This window comes from Fundulus heteroclitus, unplaced genomic scaffold, assembly GCF_011125445.2.
Source record: "Fundulus heteroclitus isolate FHET01 unplaced genomic scaffold, MU-UCD_Fhet_4.1 scaffold_46, whole genome shotgun sequence".
Taxonomy (NCBI): Eukaryota; Metazoa; Chordata; class Actinopteri; order Cyprinodontiformes; family Fundulidae; genus Fundulus; species Fundulus heteroclitus.
The window spans coordinates 2,968,257-2,992,109 of NW_023396879.1; the positions used below are offsets into that span (position 1 = coordinate 2,968,257).

The 23,853-nt window shown below is 42.5% G+C and overlaps 1 protein-coding gene across 1 annotated transcript in view; it reads left to right on the forward strand.

The window, feature by feature from the left end:
• Positions 1 to 498: 498 nt before the first annotated feature.
• Positions 499 to 23,853, forward strand: part of stx6 (syntaxin 6) — a 28,932-nt gene continuing 5,577 nt past the window's right edge. The window contains exons 1-7 of the mRNA XM_036131776.1: positions 499 to 689; positions 2,270 to 2,439; positions 6,121 to 6,215; positions 6,452 to 6,511; positions 6,657 to 6,779; positions 6,861 to 6,967; positions 17,870 to 17,964. Coding sequence (XP_035987669.1) covers positions 655 to 689; positions 2,270 to 2,439; positions 6,121 to 6,215; positions 6,452 to 6,511; positions 6,657 to 6,779; positions 6,861 to 6,967; positions 17,870 to 17,964 — 685 coding nt within the window. The 5' untranslated portion in view covers positions 499 to 654. The remainder of the gene's footprint in view (positions 690 to 2,269; positions 2,440 to 6,120; positions 6,216 to 6,451; positions 6,512 to 6,656; positions 6,780 to 6,860; positions 6,968 to 17,869; positions 17,965 to 23,853) is intronic.

The window sequence follows — 23,853 nt, forward strand, 5'->3', positions numbered from 1 at the left end:
TTTACTTTATTGTCCAAGGACTTTTTTTCTCATACTAGTAACATCTCTTTAATACTCCTTCAAAAAGTCTGTTCCTAATCTGTGACTGTACCAGAACTTAAAAGATTTACATGTGACACGTTATATGAAAATATAAGACCACAATGTTTAGATTTAACCAGTTGACTTTTATATACATACATACATACATACATACATACATACATATATGCTTATATACTTCTAAGTAATCATATACTTATTTATTATATATATATATATATATATATGCACATCAATATATAAAAACAATAGTCCGTTTTATATTCAAGCTAAAGACCTTGAAAAAGAATTGTCTTGCACAGCTTTTGGTACATTTCCATGCAGCACAGGAATGAGGCATCTTCTCTGATCCACGTTCACTACAACAGAACTTAACTTCTTTCTGCCACATGCAATATGGCGGTGACGTTAACGTGCGAACCCGCGCCCAACGACGCGTCTACGTTTACCCGGAAGTGACATCATTGCGTTGGTTTCCGTTGCTACATGTAAACAAAGCGCAGGTAGCTGCTGCGAGTTCGGTGACGGGAACCGAGCCGTAATCAGAACCGAGCTGAATCAGTGGATCCGGACCGGAGAGTCTGAGGGATGGAGTGAACCAGAACCGCCAGCATGTCCATGGAAGACCCGTTCTTCGTCGTTAAAGGGTCAGAGCAGCAGCTAGCCGCTAGCACCGAACCGAACCCGGATCAGTGAGACCAGTCTGACCCGGTTCTCTGTGAACGAACCACCAGGTCACGTGACAAAAATCAGTTAAAGATGATCCTGTTACATCACGTGGGGTCATGGCTGTAACTAATGAAACACGTGATCTGATCTGAGAGGCTGGTTAACCTGGTTATCTGCTTTAACTAACCTATAGCTGAGCAGGTGGAAGCTAACCTGCAGGGTTTACTAATACACCGGTCAGGGCTGTTTAACTTGGTTATCTGCTTTAACTAACCCATAGCTGAGCAGGTGGAAGCTAACCTGCAGGGTTTACTAACAGACCAGTCAGGGCAGGTTAACCTGGTTATCTGCTTTAACTAACCCATAACTGAGCAGGTAGAAGCTAACCTGCAGGGTTTACTAACAGACCGGTCAGGGCTGTTTAACCTGGTTATCTGCTTTAACTAACCCATAGTTGAGCAGGTAGAAGCTAACCTGCAGGGTTTACTAACAGACCAGTCAGGGCAGGTTAACCTGGTTATCTGCTTTAACTAACCCATAGCTGAGCAGGTAGAAGCTAACCTGCAGGGTCTAACAGGCAGCTCAGGGCTGTTTAACCTGGTTATCTGCTTTAACTGACCCATAGCTGAGCAGGTAGAAGCCAACCTGCAGGGTTTACTAACAGACCGGTCAGGGCTGTTTAACCTGGTTATTGCTTTAACTAACCCATAGCTGAGCAGGTAGAAGCCAACCTGCAGGGTTTACTAACAGACCGGTCAGGGCTGTTTAACCTGGTTATTGCTTTAACTAACCCATAGCTGAGCAGGTAGAAGCTAACCTACAGGGTCAAACAGGCAGGTCAGGACTGGTTAACCTGGTTATCTGCTTTAACTGACCGATAGCTGAGCAGGTAAAAGCTAACCTGCAGGGTTTACTAATACACCGGTCAGGGCTGTTTAACCTGGTTATCTGCTTTAACTAACCCATAGCTGAGCAGGTGGAAGCTAACCTGGGCTTAAAGCCTTTCTGCTCGTGTTCTGGACCCGACTATCAGGGCGGTGGGAGATTTGTGTCTTTGGACCGTAGCGCAGCTTCAGGCCCAGCAAAGGAAACAAACACAGCAAACAGTGGAGGTAGATTAAAGGTTCTGGGAAGAGATGTTCAGAAACCCAAAGTCCAACCGAGCAAATAGTAAAGGCTGACTGGTTCTGGTGGATAGATGATGGTAGCTTCAAGCACCGCTGCCCTTGGTTCTTCCTTTCTTCATTCAGCATCAACTCGCTTCCTTTCCTATTCATTACCATCAGGGTTCTGATCAGAACCAGGTCAGAGGGAAGGGGGATTTCCTGTGTCTTCCCAATGATTTGGTTCTAAATAAACGCTGGATCAGGCTCACTGTTGTGGACTCAAATTGGAGGAAGCAGGGTGGTACTATTATTATGTTCCTATGGTAATTTTTCAGCTCTCATCTGGGTCTGTTCTGGTTCTGATCTTCCTTTGTTCAACCCGAGTCTGAAGATGTGGACCGTGCAACCTCAGAGACTAGCAGCGTCTCTGAGGTTCCTGTGTGTGTTTTCAGGGAGGTGGAGAAGGCGGTGCACGCCGCTCAGAGCCTCCATCACCGCTGGAGTGAGCTGCTGCAGGAAGGGGGCGGAGCCTCGAAAGAGGAAGTAGACTGGACGACCAATGAGCTGAGGAACAGCCTCCGCTCCATTGAGTGGGACCTGGAGGACCTTGATGAGACCATCAGTATCCTTCACCTCTTGTCCCAGGAACATGCTGTGTTCTCTTCACACATTACGCATGAAGACCAAACTATATTAATACTAATGTTGTGCTATTACACACTGTTTTAAGTTATTTAATGTTTAATAAATACCTCTCAGTCTGTTAGGTATTGTCAGGTGAATATCAGCCCAAACAGCTGATATCAGGACAATAGTTGAAAGGAATGATACGAGCTCTGATCTTTTAACAGTAAACTCTGCACACATGTAGAATTAAGGAGTGACAACTTCCCTTCAAGTTCAAGAATTTATGAACAGAAATAAAATGAACATCCAGAGAACATCACTATATAATGCTGTATATCTGAATTAACACTATATTTCCATCAATAAATCATCTCTACTAGGCTGTGAAACTTAACTAAAACTACTAAGCAAAACGAATATAAAAAGAAGCTAAGGAACTATTTACACACAAAAGAAAACGACAAAATAAAATGGTTGATCATCATCATCATCAGGATGATTCAGTGAATCATGGTTCACTGCAGATCTGACTTAACCAAAGTTCATCTTAAAGGATGGTAAATGGCTTGTATAGCGCTATAACTAGTCTGACGACCTCCAAAGCGCTTCACTCTACAGTTCAGTCATTCACACCCTGACGGTGGTGAGCTATGTTAGCAGCTACAGCTGCCCTGGGGCAGGCTGACAGGTGAGGCTGCCAGACACCGGCGCCACCGGACCTCTGACCACCGCCAGCAGGCAATGCGGGTGAAGTGTCTTGCCCAAGGACACAACGACAGAGACAGTCAGAGTGGCGGATCGAACTGGCAACCCGCTAATTGCAGGACCTCTGCGCCACTGTCGCCCCAAAGAATGTGGAATGAAGTTAAATTAGCTCAACTAATTCAGAACATTTGGTATGTGTTTCAACTCGTTCACAATGCAAATGAAAAGCTAGACGCTGTAGCGGACGTCATTAGGTTGCTAGGTAACCCTAAAGTTACACAAACAGTTAAATCTACATTAATCTTGCCAATTAATGATGTGCTAACGCTTCTATCATTAGCTAATGATAGTGGACGAAACCAACAAACATGTTTAAAATTAACCATAGTTGCGTTGGTAGCCGTAAGTTACTCGGGAGGCTAATAACAGTAATGCTAGCCAACATTTGGGCCTGATTTAAGATTTTGCGTTCTATTTGGTCATAACAAGCGGGCCGACAACACAAACATTAATGTCCCATCGGTGTATAAAACCTTATGGAAATAAAGTTCGTTATAACAGTAAAATCTCACTCAAACACATCAGCAAACTTTGTTTCCAGAATGCTAGCAGGGCTAGCATGTTAGCTCAGGCAAGCTTTAAAACCACAGTGAAAACCTTTAAATGATTAATCCTCTCCCTGTAGTTTCTCTGCCAGACCTCTGCTCTTGTGTCTGTTTGGTTGACTTTGGCCATCCAGTAGGAAGCAGTGGCAGCATAAACTGGTTCTTTGGCGAGGCGGTGAGCAAGCGCAGGGGGGAGACTTCTTGTGAAACCCGGCCTGGGATGCGTTTACACGGCTCCGGTGGTCTGAACTCTGTGACGGGGGTCGCAGCGTGGTCTCTGCCTTTCTGGCGTGGCTGTGTTCGTTCTCTGCAGGCTGCAGCGTACTCAGCTTTCCTGCAGCAGCTGAGAAAACCACAAGGCTGGTTTCAGTACAGACGGATACTTTAGTCCAGTGTCTGGTCTTGTCATGAGGCTCACAGGCAAAGAAGAAGATGTGATAAAGGCAGTTAGCTTTGTTGTGGTGCTGTGCCCCCTGCTGTGATGGGCAGGCCTCTGGGAGCCAGCTTTATGGCAGGCCGATGTGCGGCCATTAGCATCAATAATAATAAATAATTGAACTTTATTGATCTCACAATGGAGAAATTCACTTCTGTATCTTAACCCATCCCCTTGGGGAGCAGTGGGCTGCCACTGTGTGGCGCCTGAGGAGCAATCGGGGGTTAAGGGTCTTGCTCAGGGACCCAGAATGACAGCTTGTGGGAGTTGAACTCAGAACCTCTGGGATTGAAGCTCTGTGCTCTAACCACTAGGCCACCACTCCCCTATAGAAGTGTTAAAAGTCTGCTTGTTATAAGCAACGTCTTGTGAGTCGCAGGAAGCGGTTTGTTGGGCTTGTTTTGACTGTGAAGTCTCTTATTTGGGCAACAACTAAGCAACTAGTTATAAATAGACCTGCTCCCGCTGCGCTGCAGACAGGGAGCCGGTGACTCCCGTCTCTATCCGTATGAATACACAAATCCCTCTCTCCGTCTCTTTAGCTGCTGTGACGGTGCGCTGGAGCTGTGGAGTGAAATTCAGACCAAAGCATTCCTTTTCACCTTTATATAGACAACAGTCTAATAGTTTAAATGTGAGAAAGGAAGAAACAATTTATGTCCCTTTAAGAAAACTGTCCATTGAGGTGCTCTTGTGGGACATGAGGCTTGTAGAAATTGGCTATTGATAATATAACTTTAAATTAACCTTAAATTAGTAATTTTGGACAGAATCTCTGATCTTTATATGGAATCACAGTTTCAAAATATCCTTTTTTACTTTAATAATCAATTACACAATTTACCCAAGGGTATTGTCTCCAAAGGCACAACTTACCCCCAGTGCGGGGTAAGTTGTGCCATGACTGCGTTTTTCAAAAAGCTATGGTTTTTATTGCTATATTTCAGATCCAGAGATTGTTCCCAGGGATGTGCCACATCCTGAAATATATGTACATATTTTAGTTGGAAGCATTACTGTCATGGTGTCGCTTTAAAGTCACTGCAGCTGCAGCATGTCTGTGCCTGTGAGACAGCGCTGAGGGATGAAGCAGCTGAAGCGTTAGTCAATTAAAATAAAGGTCACTAGAGAGTAGGGTTGGACGACGTAGAAAAATAGCATATCGATAAAACAGAAATCATATTGATTGATACAGATTATTATCAACAAATTCAAAACATATATTTTAAGTGCAGCCCTGGCCATTTTATGCTGTTGCTTAGCAACCCATTTTTAGATACAGACACAAAGACTGAATTCAAACTCAACCCTTTATTCAATCAACTTTTTACCAAAACCACAAGTTTTTAAAAATGAAAAAAGAACATGTGCTCTGAACTCTTTGAAGGGGTGGAGCTTGGTTCCTGGGTTTGCGTTGTGATTGGCTGGGAGGATGTAATAACTAGTATTAATCTGTAGTATTTCCTTCTTAATGCATAAGAAGGAAAACTGTTATTCTATTAAACTTTTTATTGACCCTTATTTTCTATCATCAATATTTATTGTTATTGAATTATCGTCCAGCCCTACTAGACGGGTGTGAAAAGTTAATATAGTGACTAAGGTGGTTACAGTGGACTCTAGTCTCCCTTCCCTCCTGAGAGCAGCAGCAGGGTAGCTTCAGACAGGAAGGAGCGGGTGTTGTTTTCAAAATAAAGTAAATTTTAACATTTCATGACATATAAATTCATTCCAAACTCTGATTATAGTTAATATAAGTGTACAAAAATAGGTTTTAAATATGTATATTTATATCCCATATGCTTTACATTGTTTTAACACAGATAAAAAAAAAAACCTGTGGCTGCTTTTATTTTGCCGGTGCACCACGATCAATTACAGGTAGAGGAAACCCTGAAACATTTCCAGTTTTTCTTGACGGTTCCTGAAGGCATCGTGGAGTCAAACCCAAAGAAGTTCAACTTAGATGCGGCTGAACTGACGAAGAGGAAAGCCTTCATCATCTCCACCCGGCGCACTGTCAAGGTAAACCTCCACAGCAGGCATGTCCAGCCCTCCAGGCCCGCTCTCCTGCATGTTCTGCATGTTCTGGATCGTTTCCTGCTCCAGCACAGCTGAAACATGCTGGTCACCAGCCTTCAGGACTGACTCTGGACGCCACAGGTCCACAGGAACCAGCTCCTCTGGACCGATCCGGGCCGCTAAGGTTGTGCTGAATGAGGTTCTGTTTCGGTGCTGATCCGATCCTCTGTGTGTCACAGGAAATGAAAGAACAGATGTTGAGTCCAGCAGCTGCTGGTCCTGACAGACTCAACCAACAGGTACCTGCTCTCACCTGTGCAGCTGCCATCATAAACGCTGGCCAATCAGCTGCTCTCTGATTGGTTGAATCACTTCCTGATGAAGGTGATAGTGGAGCTGCAGGGGTTCTGATTCTGGAATCCAATGCTTTGTTTGGATCTTCAGGTTCTGCTCAGTGACACTCAGGGTCCAATCTGGCAGCCTGGTGCTGATAAATACACCCCACTGGACCGCCAGCTGCAGAGCGCCAACTCTCAGTTCATCGGCGGGCAGCAGCTGCAGCAACAGGTATCTGGACACCTGAGCAGCACCAGAACCCGACGGCCGGGCCGGATCCGCCCTTCACCGTCTGCTTTCTGTTTGTTTCAGCTTATTGCAGAGAAACAGGACGAACAGTTGGAGCTGGTGTCCGGAACCATCGGGGTTCTGAAGAACATGTCGGAGCGGATCGGCATGGAGCTGGACGAACAGGCTGTGTAAGAACCCAAACACTCCACTGGTTCTGTTCTCCTCAACCAGGTTCTGTCTGCTGGATCCGGTTCAGGCGACAGATTGATGTTCTGTTTGTGGAACCGGGTTCTATCTGCAGAACTCCTCTCCATGCTTTTTGGGCTGAAAAGTTGAGCTATCTGAGATCTGATATGTTCTTCTCTGGTTCTGGAATGGGGTGTTGGGGTTTAGGTTCTATAATGTTTCTACACTTAACACTTCCCCTCCTGGTTCCGGTCCAGCTCTGCCAAGAACTGGGTGGAGTTTGGGTCAGTGGTGCAGCAGCATAGAACATGGAGCTCCTAGTTGCTCTGATGCAGCTGGCAGGCCCGGTTTCCCTCTGAATGGCACTGGTCTGTGGTGCCGGTTCTCACCGTCCACCCCTGAAAATAATGATGAGAACCATCAGAACCCTGAGGCTGAGGGAACGTCCCAGAACGGTGGGCTGCGTGTTCTGGTGCGGTTTGTTCCATGCAGTGTTCAGATGTTGTGACGTCTTCCTCTTCCTGTTCAGCCGGCATCGACTTACAGAGAAACTGCATCAAACATAGAATTAAGATTAACATGACAAAAAAATAAAAAAACTTACATAAATAAATAAAAATTGTCTCGTCTAATTACATTGACACTGGAAAAGAGGTGGAGTCAGTGGTCCTCCTGGGCTCAGCATCAGTTGGAGGTCATTTCTCTGTATGGACCAGTAAAGGTCTTGTGGAATGAAGGATCTTCTCCAGCGTTACAAGGTGCAGGAGGTCATAGATCCACATCGTAAAGGTTGGGGCAGTTTCTCTTTCCACCTGAGGAGTATTTGCTGCCTGGCTAGGAGTGCTGCAGAGATTATCATGTGCTTTGCCTGGTGGTTGAGATCCCTAATAGAGATATGATGGCAGAGAGCTCTGTAGGTCTTTGTAGAACCTCTGAAGGACTTTTGAATGAAGTTGTTTCATTTTGAGCAAGACCAAAACATGTGAAAGCATTGATCACTAACAGGGTCAGTGTTAGACTTTGCTGGTCTCACTTTAGGAAGGCCATATAGAAGCTCATATATCGAGTAATTATTGCGGCCCATAATTACTCTTTCTAATTACGCAATTAAGAAAGAGGCTCAGATTTCTTTGGTGAGCTCCAGTTTACTAACTCATCCTCCCATTGTTTCCATATTGAAGTCATATTCAATTCAATTTTATTTATATAGCGCCAATTCATGAAACATGTCATCTCGAGGCACTTTACAAAGTCAAATCAATCATATTATACAGATTGGTCAAAAATTTCCTATATAAGGAAACCAGTTTATTGCTTCAAAGTCCCGACAAGCAGCATTCACTCCTGGAGAAGCGTAGAGCTACGGGGAGAGTCATCTGCATTGTACATGGCTTTGCAGCAATCCCTCATACTGAGAAAGCATGAAGCGACAGTGGAAAGAAAAAAACACCCATTAGCGGGAATGAAAAACCTCCAGGAGAACCGGGCTCACTATGAACGGTCATCTGCCTCGACCGACTGGGGTTACAGAAGACAGAGCAGAGGCACAACAAGAGAGACAAAAAAGCACAGAAGCACACATTGATCTAGTAATCTGTTCTACATTAGATGGTAGTAGCGGGTGAGCCGTCTTCTCTGGATGATGTCACAGTTAACAGAACGCCAGACCAGGTGTACCTACTATGAAGAGAAAGAGAGAGAGCAAAAAGTTAAAAGCTGAAATGACGACAGTCATTTCAATGTAATACAATGCAAAACTGGAGAACAGTAGACTGAAGAACAGTAGAAATCAATAGAGTGAGAAAATTAGACCCTGATGTCCTCCAGCAGCCTAGGCCTATCACAGCACAACTATAGAGATAGCTCAGGGTATGAGCCACTCTAACTATAAGCTTTGTCAAAAAGGAAAGTTTTAAGATTAGTCTTAAAAGTAGACGGGGTGTCTGCCTCACGGACCAAAACTGGGAGTTGGTTCCACAGGAGAGGAGCCTGATAGCTAAAGGATCTGCCTCCCATTCTACTTTTAGAGACTCTAGGAACCACCAGCAGACCTGCAGTCTGAGAGCGAAGTGCTCTGTTAGGAACATACGGGGTAATCAGAGCTCTGATATATGATGGAGCTTGATTAAGGGCTTTATACCTTAGAAGAAGAACTTTAAATTATATTCTTGATTCAACAGGAAGCCAATGAAAGGAAGCTAAAACAGAAGAAATATGATCCCTCTTGTTGATTTTCATCAAAACTCTTGCTGCAGTATTTTGGATCAGCTGAAGACTTTGAACTGCATTTTGTGGACTTCCTGATAGTAAAGAATTACAATAGTCCAGCCTTGAAGTAACAAATGCATGGACCAGTTTTTCAGCATCACTCCTGGACAGAATGTTTCTAATTTTGCCGATATTGCGGAGGTGAAAAAAGGAAACTCTGGAAACCTGTTTAATATGGGATTTAAATGACATGTCTTGGTCAAAAATAACACCAAGATTTTTTACTTTATTACCAGAGGCCAAGTTAATGCCATCCAGATTAAGTGACTGATTAAAAAGTTTATTTTTTGAGGACTGGTCCAAAGATTACAACTTCTGTCTTGTCAGAATTTAAGTGCAGGAAATTTAAAGTCATCCAGCTTTTAATGTCATCAAGACATGACTGCAGTCGAAGTAACTGATTGGATTCATCAGGATTTATGGATAAATATAGCTGAGTGTCATCAGCATAACAGTGGAAATTAATCCCATGCTGTCTGATAATTATCCAATCGGAAGCATATATATAGTAAAGAGAATTGATCCAAGGACTGAGCCCTGTGGTACTCCACAGGTGACCCTAGAGTTTGAGGAAGATTTATTATTAACATGAACAAACTGGAATATGTCCGACAGATCAGATTTAAACCAGCCCAATGCTTTCCCCTTAATCCCTACAGTATGTTCAAGTCTTTGTAGGAGAATATTGTGATCAACTGTATCAAATGCAGCACTAAGATCTAACAAGACAAGTACAGACACAAGTCCATTATCTGAGGCCATGAGAATATCATTAGTGACCTTCACCAGAGCTGTTTCAGTGCTATGATGAGCTCTAAAGCCTGACTAAAACTCCTCAAGTAGGTCATTACTTTGTAAATGTTCACAAAGTTGATTAGCAAATACTTTCTCAAGAATTTTAGATAAGAAAAGAAGATTAGATATAGGTCTGTAGTTTACTAACTAATCTTGATCAAGAGAAGGTTTCTTAAGTAAAGGTTTAATAACAGCTACTTTAAAAGCCTGTGGTACATATCCATTTACTAAGGATAGATTAATCATGTCTAAAATAGGACCACTGATCAGAGGGAATATCTCTTTAAACAACTTGGTTGGGATTGGGTCTAACATACAGGTAGAAGGTTTAGATGAAGCTAAAATTTTAGATGGGTCAGAAAGCTCTACTGCTTCTAAACAGTTCAGACACTGCGCAGGTTCTAAAGATTCCTCCAATGCTGCCTCACTTACTGAGGACGAGGTAATCATGTTTGGGAGGATGCCTATTATTTTATTTTTAATGGAATCAATTTTATTTATGAAGAATCCCATAAAATCATTACTGCTAAGAGCTAAGGGAATGGATGGATCAACGGAGCCGTGACTCTGTAAGTTTGGCAACTGTACTAAAGAGAAATCCAAAATTATTTTTGTTCTCCACTATTAATTATGAAACATATGCTGCTCTAACTCTGCAAAGGGTTTTGTTATACAACAATAGACTGTCCCTCCAGATTAGGTAGGATTCCTCTTGGTGTGTAGACAAAAACATTGTGCTTCAAGGAACGCAGCTCTGAATTAAACCAGGGAGCCAGCTTCCTGTGAATAATCACCTTCTTTTTCAAGGGAGCCACATTGTCTAATGCAGAACGCAATGACGAAGTCACACCGTTAACAAAGACATCTATTTGTAAATGGGAAGAAACAGCATTGCTGCTATCTGCAGGGTATTTCTGCAATATTGACGATATTAAAAGGGGGACAGACTCTTTAAACTTTGATGCAGCATTGTCCAATAAAGATCTACTATAATGGAACCCTCTTTAGGGGGTGGAGAACTAAGTTTGATTAAACTCAAATGTTATTAAAAAATTATCAGATAGGACAGGGTTGTGAGGAAATACTGTTAATTCTTCACAATCAATGCCGTATGTCAGCACAAGGTCTAAAATATGGAGCCAAGAGTGCGTCGATTTATGCACATTTTGAGCAAAAGCAATTGAATCTAGGATAGTTTTAAAGGCTACACTAAGGTTAGGCAAGGCAAGGCAAATTTATTTATATAGCACAATTCAGTACAAAGACAATGCAAATTGCTTTACATAATTAAAATATAGCAAAATAAAACAGAATAAAAGCAAGTAGGAATAAAATGTAGATAGAAAAAAGAAAAAAAAGTGGTGATTCAGTTAACTAGAACAATTGAAGGCAATCTTAAACAAATGTGTTTTTAATCTTGATTTAAAGGAACTCAGGCTTTCCGCACCTTTACAATTTTCTGGAAGTTTGTTCCAGATAAGCGGAGCATAGGAACTAAATGCTGCTTCTCGGTATTTAGTTCTGGTTCTCGGTATACAGAGAAGGCTGGAGCCAGAAGACCTGAGTGGTTTGGAGGGTTTATACGCTGATAACAAGTCTGTGATGTATTTAGGTGCTAAGCCATTTAGGGATTTATAGACTAACAGAAGGATTTTAAAGTCTATTCTCTGAGATACAGGGAGCCAGTGTAAGGACTTTAGAACTGGGGTGATGTGCTCTACTTTCTTAGTCTTAGTGAGGACACGGGCGGCAGCGTTCTGGATCAGCTGCAGCTGTCTGATCCACTTTTTAGGCAGACCTGTAAAAACTCTGTTGCAGTAATCAATTCGACTAAAAATAAACGCATGGATTAGTTTTTCCAGATCCTGCTGAGACATTAGTCCTTTAATCCTAGAAATGTTCTTGAGGTGATAGAAAGCCGACCTAGTAACTGTCTTTAGATGCTTTTGGAGGTTCTGTCAGGAACCAGAGACAGATGGACCCAGTATTCAGCCAAACAAGAGAGGTTTTAAGCAAAAAACTGAATTTTAATACTAAATAGGGACAGGCAAGGCTCAATGGTTTACAAAGGCAATCCAAAATCCGGTACACGAAAGGCAGTCCAAAACAGGCAAAGGTACAGACAAGGATGAGGCAATGGGTCCGATAGGGCCAGATCAATCTGTCAGGAACCATAGACAAATTGATCTGGCCTTACCGGACCCATCGCCGGATCAATTCGAGCCACTTGGTGAGTCTTATCCAGCGTTGTGTTTCTGATAGCCCTGTTGATACCGACCGATTGCCTTTTTGACTCTGAGCCAGCCTGATCCCTAAACCTGATTTTCTTGCCCTGTATGATTGCTTACCTGTTTTTTTGACCTGGATCTGCCCTGGGATTTTCTGAGTTTGCCTCATCCTTGTCTGTACCTTTGCCTGTTTTGGACTGCCTTTCGTGTACCGGATTTTGGATTGCCTTTGTAAACCATTGAGCCTTGTCCATTGAGTCCAATCTTAAGGACTTTGTTCATGTTATGAGAAAAATCCAGAAAAGGGACCTCTGGGCTTTGTGGAGAGGAAGGCGAGGCGGGTGTAGTCTGGACCGGTGTTCGTGACGATGGAGGTTCTTGGTCCTCTCTTTGTCCTGCCTCCTGTAGCTCTGACGTAGCCTCTTTCTGTGTCATCTTTCTGGCCATCTTTATCTTGGCTTGTTCGGGCTGCACTGGGCTTATCATTTGTTTTGGCACTGGATGTACTTTGTTTTGGAACAAAGCTGATGGTTCATGGTTCACAGAATAGAAGAGGTTTGAAATCAGCCGTTTTGCACCTGACCTATTTAGAGAGAAACCATCTCTGTTGAACAGATGTCTCCTCTCCCAAAAGATGTTAAAGTTGTCTATGAAGGTTACAATTGTTTGTTTGCATGTTTTTTCCAGCCATTTGTTTAGCATCAGAATTCTGGAAAAAATCTCGCCTCCACAATTAACGGGCGCATGAGGGCCACTGAGAAACACCTTGACATTCAGGCCATCAACTAAGTTCAACAGACGAGTGTAATCCTCATTCAATACTTCTGATTTTCTTATCCGGGTGACGTCGCCCAGGGCTTCAGCTTGTATTATGAGTTTTTCCAAGGCCGAGCATTTTTTCAAGATCCTTGGAAGGATGTCTAATATATCAGACACCAAGCCATAGTTCGAATCGTTATAAATCAACACCTCTGTGTTTTTCTTGTTACAGAAATGTTTAATCCCACATACAGACCCACTGCATAAAATCAGGGTCCTTGGCCCCGTGGCATGTCTTTTCTCTGATGTCTTAGAGCGAAAGTCGTTGACGTACCTCAGATTGATGATCCTCCTGGGTCACATTTTGGAGAGGAGCGAATCTGTTTCGTAAAGGAATTCCAGCATTTCCATTAGGTTTACTCCTATCATTTGTTGTGGGAACAGTCCGCTGCTGTTTCATTTGTCCTGGGACAGTTCTCTGTAGTATCGGCCAGTTTTCTTTGTCTAGGTGCGGGGTTCGTTGACCCTTTGGTCTTGCACCCAGAGTGGTCCAGGGATTCTCATTTTCCTCAGGGATCTGTTTGTTCAGTGAGTTGCTGGGCTGGTGGTCGCCGTTTGGAGTTGTAGGCAGGGTTGTTTCATTTCCATACGCGCCGTTTACATCATAATTCAGTTCGAGTCGGCATATTTTCTGTTCTATAACAGCGATATTCTGTAGAAGCGTGTCAAAGTCCACTGTGGTGATGGTAGGCATCTTTCCAAAATCAAAAATAAATAAAAATAAAATAAATAAAATAACTAAATCCAACTTTCCGTGGTTTTGGCAAAGAGATAAAAAGGAGATAAAAAGTAAAAGGCACGAAAATGCAAGCAAGCAGGGAGCAGAGAAAAAGGTGTCCGAGCAGGCAGAGAGGCGGAGCAAACTGTGTCAACATGAATGTTAAAATCACCCACAATAAAAATACTTGTCAGTGTTTATCACCAAATCAGATAAAAAGTTTGACAACTGATCCAAAAACTGAGAGTAAGGGCCTGGTGGACGATACAAAACAACAAACAGAAGAGGTTTTATTGCTTTGCAATTTGGATGAGGGAAACTGAGGGTTAAATGTTCAAAAGAACTGTAGTTATTAGTTGACCTGAGACTAATTAATAAATCAGACTGAAAGATGGTTGCTACTCCTCCTCCTCTTCTCACAGATCTGGGAATGTAGATAATCTTCCATATTATGTGAATTTAATTAGAAGTATGTATTTCCAATAACCACTTTTAATGTTTTTGATTATAGTTGTAATTCTTTTCAGGTTTGTAATAGTGTATTTCTGTATGTTGGCTGAATGTTATAAGTGTAACCCCGTCGCTGCCTGTCTTTGCCAGGATGCTCTTGTAAGAGAGATTTTTAATCTTAGTGAGATTTTCCTGGTTGAATAAAGGTGAAATAAATTAAGGACAAGCCTCACACAGGGTGTCCGCGGATCCTTAAAAAGTCTTAAAAAGTCTTAAATTCCATAAAAATAAGGCCTTAATTAGCATTAAAATGTCTTAAATCCAAAGGTCTTAAATGCAATCAAACCGACACCATAAATTATTATTTTATTTTACTTTTAAAATCAAGTAACATTACGTCTAAAAAATATTTTCTCACAGAAAAAAATAGGCGGAACCAACTAACAAATTACAAGTTCACGGGGGGTTAACTAGATGCGTGGAACCGACTGGATATTAGCAGATGGTGGAAATTTCTCGCTTTAAACTTTAACCATGGGGAAGTGTAAATTTAATGAAAATTGGTTGCATAATCCTAAATTTGCGGCGTGGTTAAGACCAGTTCAAAACGTCCAAAAATAAGACATCGTCTTGGGAAAATTTAATAGCAGTAAAGTCGGTCATATCGCTGTTTCTGTTGCGCGTGTAATAACTGGTTGCTACGGGCGTTCTCTACCTGTATGTCCTACCTAAGCGGCAAAAGGGGCGTTGCTCTTGAGACGGTGACGTCACGTGCGCATTACGCTATTGTGGTTGGGAGCTGTGGCCTCCACACCCTACATAACGCCTGCAAACATGGCTTCTCCATATGGAAGCTGGAGAAGGTTCTGAGGGCCTTGCACATACTCTTCCACAATACACCAGCTAGGAGGGAGGATTTGACTGCTTTAACCAAATGCAAAAAATTTCCACTTCCGTTCTGTGGACACAGATGGATCGAAAATCTACCAGTTGTGGAGAGAGCTTTGGAATTGTGGCCATCAGTGACCATGTACATGGATGCAGTCAGGAAAAAGAAGCTACCAAATCGGGGAACAGCATCGTATGACACTCTTGAAGTTGCTGAAAAAGACCCTCTTATACTAGCAAAGCTACATTTCTACATGGCTATCACAAGGACCTTCAGTCCTTTTCTTACCTTCTATCAAACAGATGTAGGCTACCAGTGATTCCGTTCCTCGCCAAAGACCTGGCTGAGCTGATGAAGGTAATTCCATTACTGCACTCTATTCTGATAATGCTAATAATAAATCTGATAATTTTAATTGCAATCTTATGGAAGTTTGCATAGCTTAAGGGAAAAGGGAATTAAGCAAACAAAAACTAAATTTCAATAAAATTTTATTTATATAGCGCCAATTCATGAAACATGTCATCTCAAGGCACTTTACAAAGTCAAGTTCAATCATATTATACAGATTGGGTCAGATTATACAGATTGGTCAAAAATGTCCTATATAAGGAAACCAGTTGATTGCATCAAAGTCCCGACAAGCAGCATTCACTCCTGGGGAACCGTAGAGCCACAGGAAGAGTCATCTGCATTGTACATGGCTTTGCAGCAATCCCTCATACTGAGCAAGCATGAAGCGACAGTGGGAAGAAAAACTCCCCATTAGCGGGAAGGAAAAACCTCCGGCAGAACCGGGCTCAGTATGAACGGTCATCTGCCTCGACCGACTGGGGTTACAGAAGACAGAGCAGAGACACAGAAAGCACAGAAGCACACATTGATCCAGTAAAAGAACAATACTTGTTACAATAGTATACTACAATAGTATTTTTATGTTGAATGTCAATTAATTAAATTGAAATTACATTCAATATTTGGGTAACATTCTTTGTGTGTCTTTTGTCAGAGTATCCTGAGGCGTTTTGTCAAGAAAGAGGTACTCAAGGATATCAGTTCACTGCAACTGGTTGGGCTGAATGTCAATGACAAACAGAGCTGGGTCAATCTAAAGGAAGCAAACATGGGATTGGGTGCAGAATCACTCCTTGAGGTATTATTTCACCTAAAATTGTAATTTTGATGGATTCAGCTGAAAGCTTGATTTTATAATAGGTAATAATAGGTTATAATAGGTTGTTTACATCCTCCCATCAGGAACTACAGAAACAGAAAAAGATAGGTGAACTCACAGCCCGGGAGTTTAGGAAAGACTGTGTCAAGGTGATGTGTACCATCATCCAGAAAGTACAGGAAAAGAGCCCATTAAAGTATCCTGTAGTGAGGCTGGTGGCCTGTTTGGACCCCAGCATGATGATGTCTGACCCTGATTGGTGCAAGTGCAGTATGACAAAACTGGTGCAGAGGTTTTTGCAAGCCCAACAGTTGTCAGGAGGTGTCTCTGCTGGTAGGAAAGAATAGTTCAGTTCTATCAAAATGTATTAAATCAAGTTATGAAATATGGTTTTAAATGTAAAAACTGGCTTATGTAAATATGTATGTGGTATATGCATACTTTTTTATAATTAAATTAATATTATTTTGTTGTCCAGCAGTTCAATGAATTTTTATCTAGTGAAAATGAGAGCTTATTCTCATACAAACCAACAGAAACCAGGCTTGATATATTCCTGCATGGCGTTCTTGGGCAGCACTGTGAGTTATGGAGCTTTTGCAAGAAACTGCTTCTCCTGTCCCATGGGCAGGCAACAGTGGAGAGAGGATTCTCCATTAATAAAGAAGTGGAGACCTGCAATATGCAGGAGGAAACAATGGTCAGTCATCGACTAATATGCGATTATGTCAGCATCTGTGGAGGGCTCCTCAATGTCCCTATCCCGAAGGAGTTACTGGCCTCTGCTGCATCTGCTAGATCAAGATACAGAATGCACCTTGACCAGCAGAAAAAAATTAAGATCAATGATGTCCAGGCACAGAAGCGCAAAGCTTTGGAAGACAACATCGAGGACTTGGAAAAAAAAGAAGAGAATTCTGGTCCAGGTATCTACGAGCCTGCATAAGGATGCTGACCAGCTTGCAGAAGAAGCTGAGGGAAAAGCTGGCTCCTTGATGGCACAACTCATTACAAAATCCAACACACTGAGGAAGCGATATAAAGAAAAAACAAATGAATTACAGCAAATTGAGATCGAGTTGGATACGAAGGGCAAAGAACTGAGATCTATACAGTAAAAACCCAATGTTCAGGTTCATGGCATGCAGTGTAGCCTACATGCATCATGTTACTGCTGTGCAGTTTGTTTAAAATCTTTGTAGGCTGTCAATATTCTGCCTTATAAGTCAGTCTTTGCACATTTTTGCAATTTATTGTTCTTTCACACTTTCAATATGTCAATAAACAATGTGTGTTAAGGATGGAAATTGGTTGTATTGTTTGCTGTTTGCAAATTTGTTGATATGAAATTGGTCTTAAATTTCATTCTGCATGGTATTAAAAAGGTCTTCAAAAGTCTTAAGTCTAACTCTCAGAAACCTGCAGATACCCTGCTCACAATACTGAAGGCCACAGAGTGATGGAGAGAAGCAAAGATAACACACCTCATATGCAGCTCTCACCATTAGCATCTTGTTTTACTGCTGGTATCAGCCCAGTCATCACGTGTCGTTTCTCCTGCAGGATGTTGGACGACTTTGGGAATGAGATGGACAACACTCAGTCACGCCTGGACACCGTGATGAAAAAACTGGCTAAAGTGTCACACATGACCAGCGGTAATCTGCCCGGCAACACGTCACCCATACAGTCACCTCACATCAGTCTGAGCGCTGAGTTGACTTGTTCACAATCACTATGACTGATCCAGCTGTACCAGCTAACTGTTGGTACTCCTGTGTTGATGAAGAACCCAGAACTGTCACTGAGATAACCTAAAACTGACTAAAGTTCTAATGAATAAAGATATATGGGGAATGAACCCGTGGAAATCCAACATTGTTTTTGAATTGTGGCTCAGAAGAAACAGCAATCAGGCTTAATGAGAGGCAGCAGGACTTTCTCTCAGTTCTCCTGAAGACGTTTCCTCACCTGTCCAGGTGTCTCTGTCAGTTCTGGAGGTTCTGATCAACCTGCAGGTGGAGCGCTGCTGGTTCTAAGCACATGGAGGTCCATCCTCCCAGAACCAGTCCAGGTCAGAACCAGTGACCCACCATCTCTGTCCTGGTGGTTAGAAGCTGCTGCTTGGTGTGAGAGGAGGACTTGGTCTCCTGAACCATGATGAGATGCTGATGTAATCTCTCTGGAACGTGATGGAGAACCGAGCTGTAAACTCTGAGGAGCTGAAGCTCCATCCTCCTCCTCTGATCACTGATGGACCAACATGGCCTCTTTCTAACATCTGTTCTCCCTGTCCAACATCTGGACATCATTGTCCTCAGCAGTGTCTCCTTTCTCTTGAGGTACCAGAGGACAAAGTGGGAAATAACTAAGATGATATATAATTTGACCGATCCTGTCCTCCACTGCCTCGGCAGCACTGGCTTCGGACATTGCTGATTCAGCAGCTCCGACTCATGCGGTTCTGGCCCGCTCCACCTCACAGACTGAACCGTGTCCTAACTACCAGCGTCACTCTGCTCACTCTCCATGATTTTCTAATTTCTCTGGGGATTATCCTTTTATATGGCTGTGAGCTACACTTTAAAGGGGACCAAATCCACATTTTTAGCCCTTAAATCCATCTTGTTGGTTCCATGGAGTCTCAGCAGAACAGTTGAAGTCAGGCTCTCCAGGAGCTGCTTAGATATCTTCATCTTCTGGTTGGGTCACATTTTTCTGTCAGGCAGTTTTCTTTGTTCTCTAATATATATAGTGTTGTCAAACCATTAAAAATCTTAATCGCGATTAATCGCATAATGTCAGTAGTTAACTCAAGATTAATCACATATTATATCCTTTTATTTCTGAAAGCGTAAAAGCCTATTTGGGCATTTTAATATGTGATTTTGCAGTAATTGACACTTATAACACGTTTGTACGAAAAATATTTAAATTTTTTATTCTTCAAGCATTTCTCAGAATTGTAATGAAAACATGCTGGTGCCATAAAATGTTAAACTTGGGTCAATAGCTAATGGCTAAGTCTCTCATAACGCCATGATGTTTACACAATGTGGAAATAAATGTGTAAATAAATATTTCATGCTGAAATATTTTTCACCTTTTAAACAAAGATAGAAATGGTATTAAGCATTTACATATAAAGTAATACTAATTTTACATTTCAATAAATCACAAGTCTTATTGTGCATTTTTTCACTCTCTCACACTCATCTAATCCTGAGCTTTCACACCAACAACAATAATTTCTTTGTATATTTTTGCATGCTGTTTATATCCACATTCATAAAGTTTAAAGCCTGGAAAAAGGTTTTAAATTTCCAGGTCATTCCAGAGTCTTACACGTTGTTTCCATTTGGCCAGGAGCTTAATACCTTTGAAAGAGAACCGTTAGCACAGCTTCATGTGATGATGCTGTAACTCCAGGTCCTTCGTTTGGCAACGTCATTCAGCCTCAGTTTGTCACATACAGAGACAACAAATTAATAAGCATTAAAGTTTATGGGTTGGTTTCTGTAACGTTATCAGCGTGTAAAAACTAATTTTCAGAACCAATGTCAGCTCCAAATGGTGATCTGCTCCATGTAATCTACTTTCAGCAGGTATCACCGGTTATTGCACCGTAAACTGCAGAAAATCCAGAGTTGCTCCCTCGGCTCCTATGTCAGGATGCGCTGCAGCGCTTTGAGGCGGGGGGAGAATTCAGCTGGTTATAGTCACTGTGTCTGTAGTGCAGCAGGTCTCTTTATAACTCCTGTTTATTGTCACTTAGTTTAGGGCCAAATAAGAGACTCCTGAAATTTACAAGCGACTTTAGAAAAAAGAAGCTCAAAGTCGCATAAAATAAGCGGATTGGGCAACAGTGAGTCTGGTTTGTTACAGTCTCTAGCGTTCTGTGAACTACGGAAAGCACCGAGGGTAAAAAAAATAGCCCTGAGACGCTGCGGAGAAAAAACATTAAGAAAGGTGTTTGTTTTGACGCGCAACAAAATAATTGTCGGCGTTAATGTCTACCGAAGTTAACGCATTAATAATGCGTTAAAACTGACAGCCCTCGGGCGCACTGATGGCGCAGCGGGTAGCGTGACTCGCGTACGGAGGCCTTAGTCCTTGACGCGGTCGACCCGGGTTCGACTCCGACCCGTGGACCTTTGCCGAATGTCTCTCCCCCTCTTCCATCCCCTTCCTGTCAGCCTACTGTGTTAAAAAGCCACTAGAGCCGCGAAAAATCCCCAAAAAAACACACACACACAAAAAACCTGACAGCCTTGATATATTTATAATCTTAAATAATTTTTTAACAAGTATGTCTCAGTAATTGCTATGGAGCTGCTAATCAAGGTCATGGACTTCCAGCTTGTCTGTCTCGTGAATCCACGTAGTAGTTCAATCTGAAGGATGCTGAAGCTACAGTGGATCAGTGAAGATGTGTGTTGACACATCCCCCAGCAGACTACAAAAATGGTCGAACAGGTCTGAAGCGGCTCTTTTAGATTTAAAGAGACGGCACCAAAACAAGTTTCTCTCAGAACGGGTAAATTAACGAGCAACTCAGACCTAAGGATTCCACTTTAGATAGAGCACAACTGAAGGAATAAAATGTGAAAAGGAAGAACTGAAAAGCCTGGTACGTCCCCTTTAAACTTGTGAAAGCGTGAAGCTGTAGCCACAGGAAGAGCAAGCTGCCTAGAAAGGACTTTCTCAAATTTTCTTGATAATCTGAGACAAGTCTGTCCGTCGCTTCCTGGGGTCCAAGTTCACTGTGGTCCACATGATGTCCCCCTGCAGCACCATGATTATCACCTGTAATGCTGCTTAGAGGACACACCTTAACACTTCCCCATGGTCAGACTGTAACCCTGTAGCCCGCAGGTTGTCGGTTCAAACACCTCCTCATACCGTTTCAGTCGTTTTCTTCGTTGCCTGCTGGTGGAGGTCAGAGGGTCCGACAGCCTCTGTGAGTCTGGCCCAGGGCAGCCGTGGCTACGATGAAGCTCACCACCGTCAGGGTGGGAATGACTTGATCAGGACTTAATGAAGCACCACACAGGACATTTATTACTGTTGGATGTAGTCCGTGGGCCAGAATCTGTAGGACGTCTCCTTAAGAAGTTTCGTATGAACTGTCAGGGGGAAACTTTCTTCCACCGGGAAAAGTTGCTACACATAGAAGTGAACTCAAAACATCAATGTTCCCACGTTTTCACTTGCACATTAATAAGTTATAGCCGATAAAAAATCTAAACTGTGGCGCTCCGGTCCAAGAGGTCACGTGATTCTATTTTTGCTGCTCAGCCAATCAGATCGCTGTATTGTCAACTGTGCCGTTCACCAGTTCATCATGGCTGCGCTCGTAAGATGTTTGTATGCATTTGTTTCCAGACGAAGAAAGCCCAATAATAGCATTTTCTGGCGCCAGCTGGCTGAGATCTTGATGGCAAGAAAAAAGAAATAGCCCAGACCATCCATCATTCATTTTCTGACACGCTTATCCCCGCTGGGTTCGCGAGGTGCCGGTGCCGATCTCCAGTTGTTGTATAAACTCGTTGTGCCAAACGAGTTATCCCCTTCGGAATTTGTAGAATTTTGTATTGTATTTTTGAAATCAATAAAAGTTTTAACCTTCAGCTTTGTGAAGTCTAAATATTTTAAACATCACATCGCTAATAAAATGAAATAGATTTTTTAAACTCCTAATACATTGTTCTATTTTTAAAAGAGACATATCTCGTTTTCTTAATATGGTTAATATTTCTATATGGTTCTTGGTTGAATTAAAATCTTATTAAATCTGATAATTTTGGCTGTACCTTTATTCAGTGTTCATTTGATCACACGTGAAATCCGCTCTATATGATCCATTCATGCAGGTCAAAAAGAAAAGAAAAAGAAAAAAGACAAACCAATAGACAGCTGTGATGAACTCAGGAAGGTGGATTTTTGGTTTAAGCAGACAGACATGCGACAATCTAATAACATAAAGCTAATATTTTCATGACACATGTGAAAATGACCACAGAGCCGTTTTCTTTCTCATAACGTGTTATATTGAGTGATCAATCGAGTTTTAACCGACTTAGCAATCCTTTATGATAGCAATAACAAGTGTTACATTTTCAGTTTTTTCACACTAACTGAACGATAGTGTAACGACACCATTGCTATATTTCATTAAGAAAAGTAAAACATCTTCATTTCCACGCCTAATAGGTTGTAAATGTGGCGCAGTTGACTAGATTCATTCTTCCAGTTGAATGCGCTTCCGACGCAGGGGATACCAATTCTGGCGGGGATAAGTTGTTTGGCACAACGCCACCTGTCACCTGTACTATTCTAGCACAGCAGGTCTTGGTGATATCACAGTAAATTGGGCAAAAGTTTGGACTATTTCTGCCCTGCGATGGACTGGCGACCTGTCCAGTTTATACAACGCCTCTCGCTCATTGACAGCTGGAGATAGAGACCGGCACCTTGCGAACGCAGGGATAAGCATGTTAGAAAACAGATGGATGGATGGATGGATGGATGGATGGATGGATGGATGGATGGACGGATGGTCTGGGCTATTTCTTTTTTCTTGCCATCAAGATCTCTGCCAGCTGGCGCCAGAAAATGCTATGATTGGGCTTTCTTCGTCTGGAAACAGATACATACAAACATCTTACGGGCGCAGCCATGATGACGTGGTAAACTCGCACAGCTGACAATACAGCGATCTGATTGGCTGAGCAGCAAAAATAGAATCATGTGACCTCTTGGACCGGAGCGCCACAGTTTAGATTTTTTATCGGCTATAACTTCTTAATGTGCAAGTGAAAACGTGGGAACATTGGTGTTTTGAGATCACTGCTATGTGTAGCAACTTTTCCCGGTGGAAGAAAGTTGCCCCCTGACAGTTCATACGAAAAGTCACCCTACAGATTCTGGCCCACGGCCTAATTGAGACTTAGAGCTGTCAGCAGTCCTAGAAATCAGTTTTTCTCCTTAGTTCAGTGACCTTCAGGCCCTCTCCAGCACATGGTGGCGTCTTCCTGAAATGAGAACCCTGCTGAAAAACGCAGTAAATGCTGTAATTAGGAATTTTAGAATGAATTGAGGAGACATTCTGAAATAGAAAGATTAACATCAAGAAACAGGAGGGAGTCTGTGGTGGCGAAGGACCTTAGAGGATTTTAAGTCCTTGGGGTCAACAGTCCAGAGCAACAGTGAAAGAGGAGAAGAGACTTGTCCAAGCAGGTTGGACTGGGTGGAGAAAGATGTAGAAAATGGCGGTGAGACCAGAGTCCGGTTTAGAGACGGGAGGCAGAGCTGCAGGTTGCAGAGGTGAAGAAGCTGAGGGTCTCTTTGGGTGTGACGAAGATGGAAACACTCAGGAATGAGTTCATCAGAGGGACCGTTCCTGTTAGATGTTCTGGAGATAAAGGCAGACTGAGACGGATGGTGGGGACATCGGATGGATGGAGAGAAGGAGGATATCCAGAAAGAAAATGCATGAGATAGATGGACGTATAGCCCGGGCAACGTGACCCACTTCCATCAGGGAA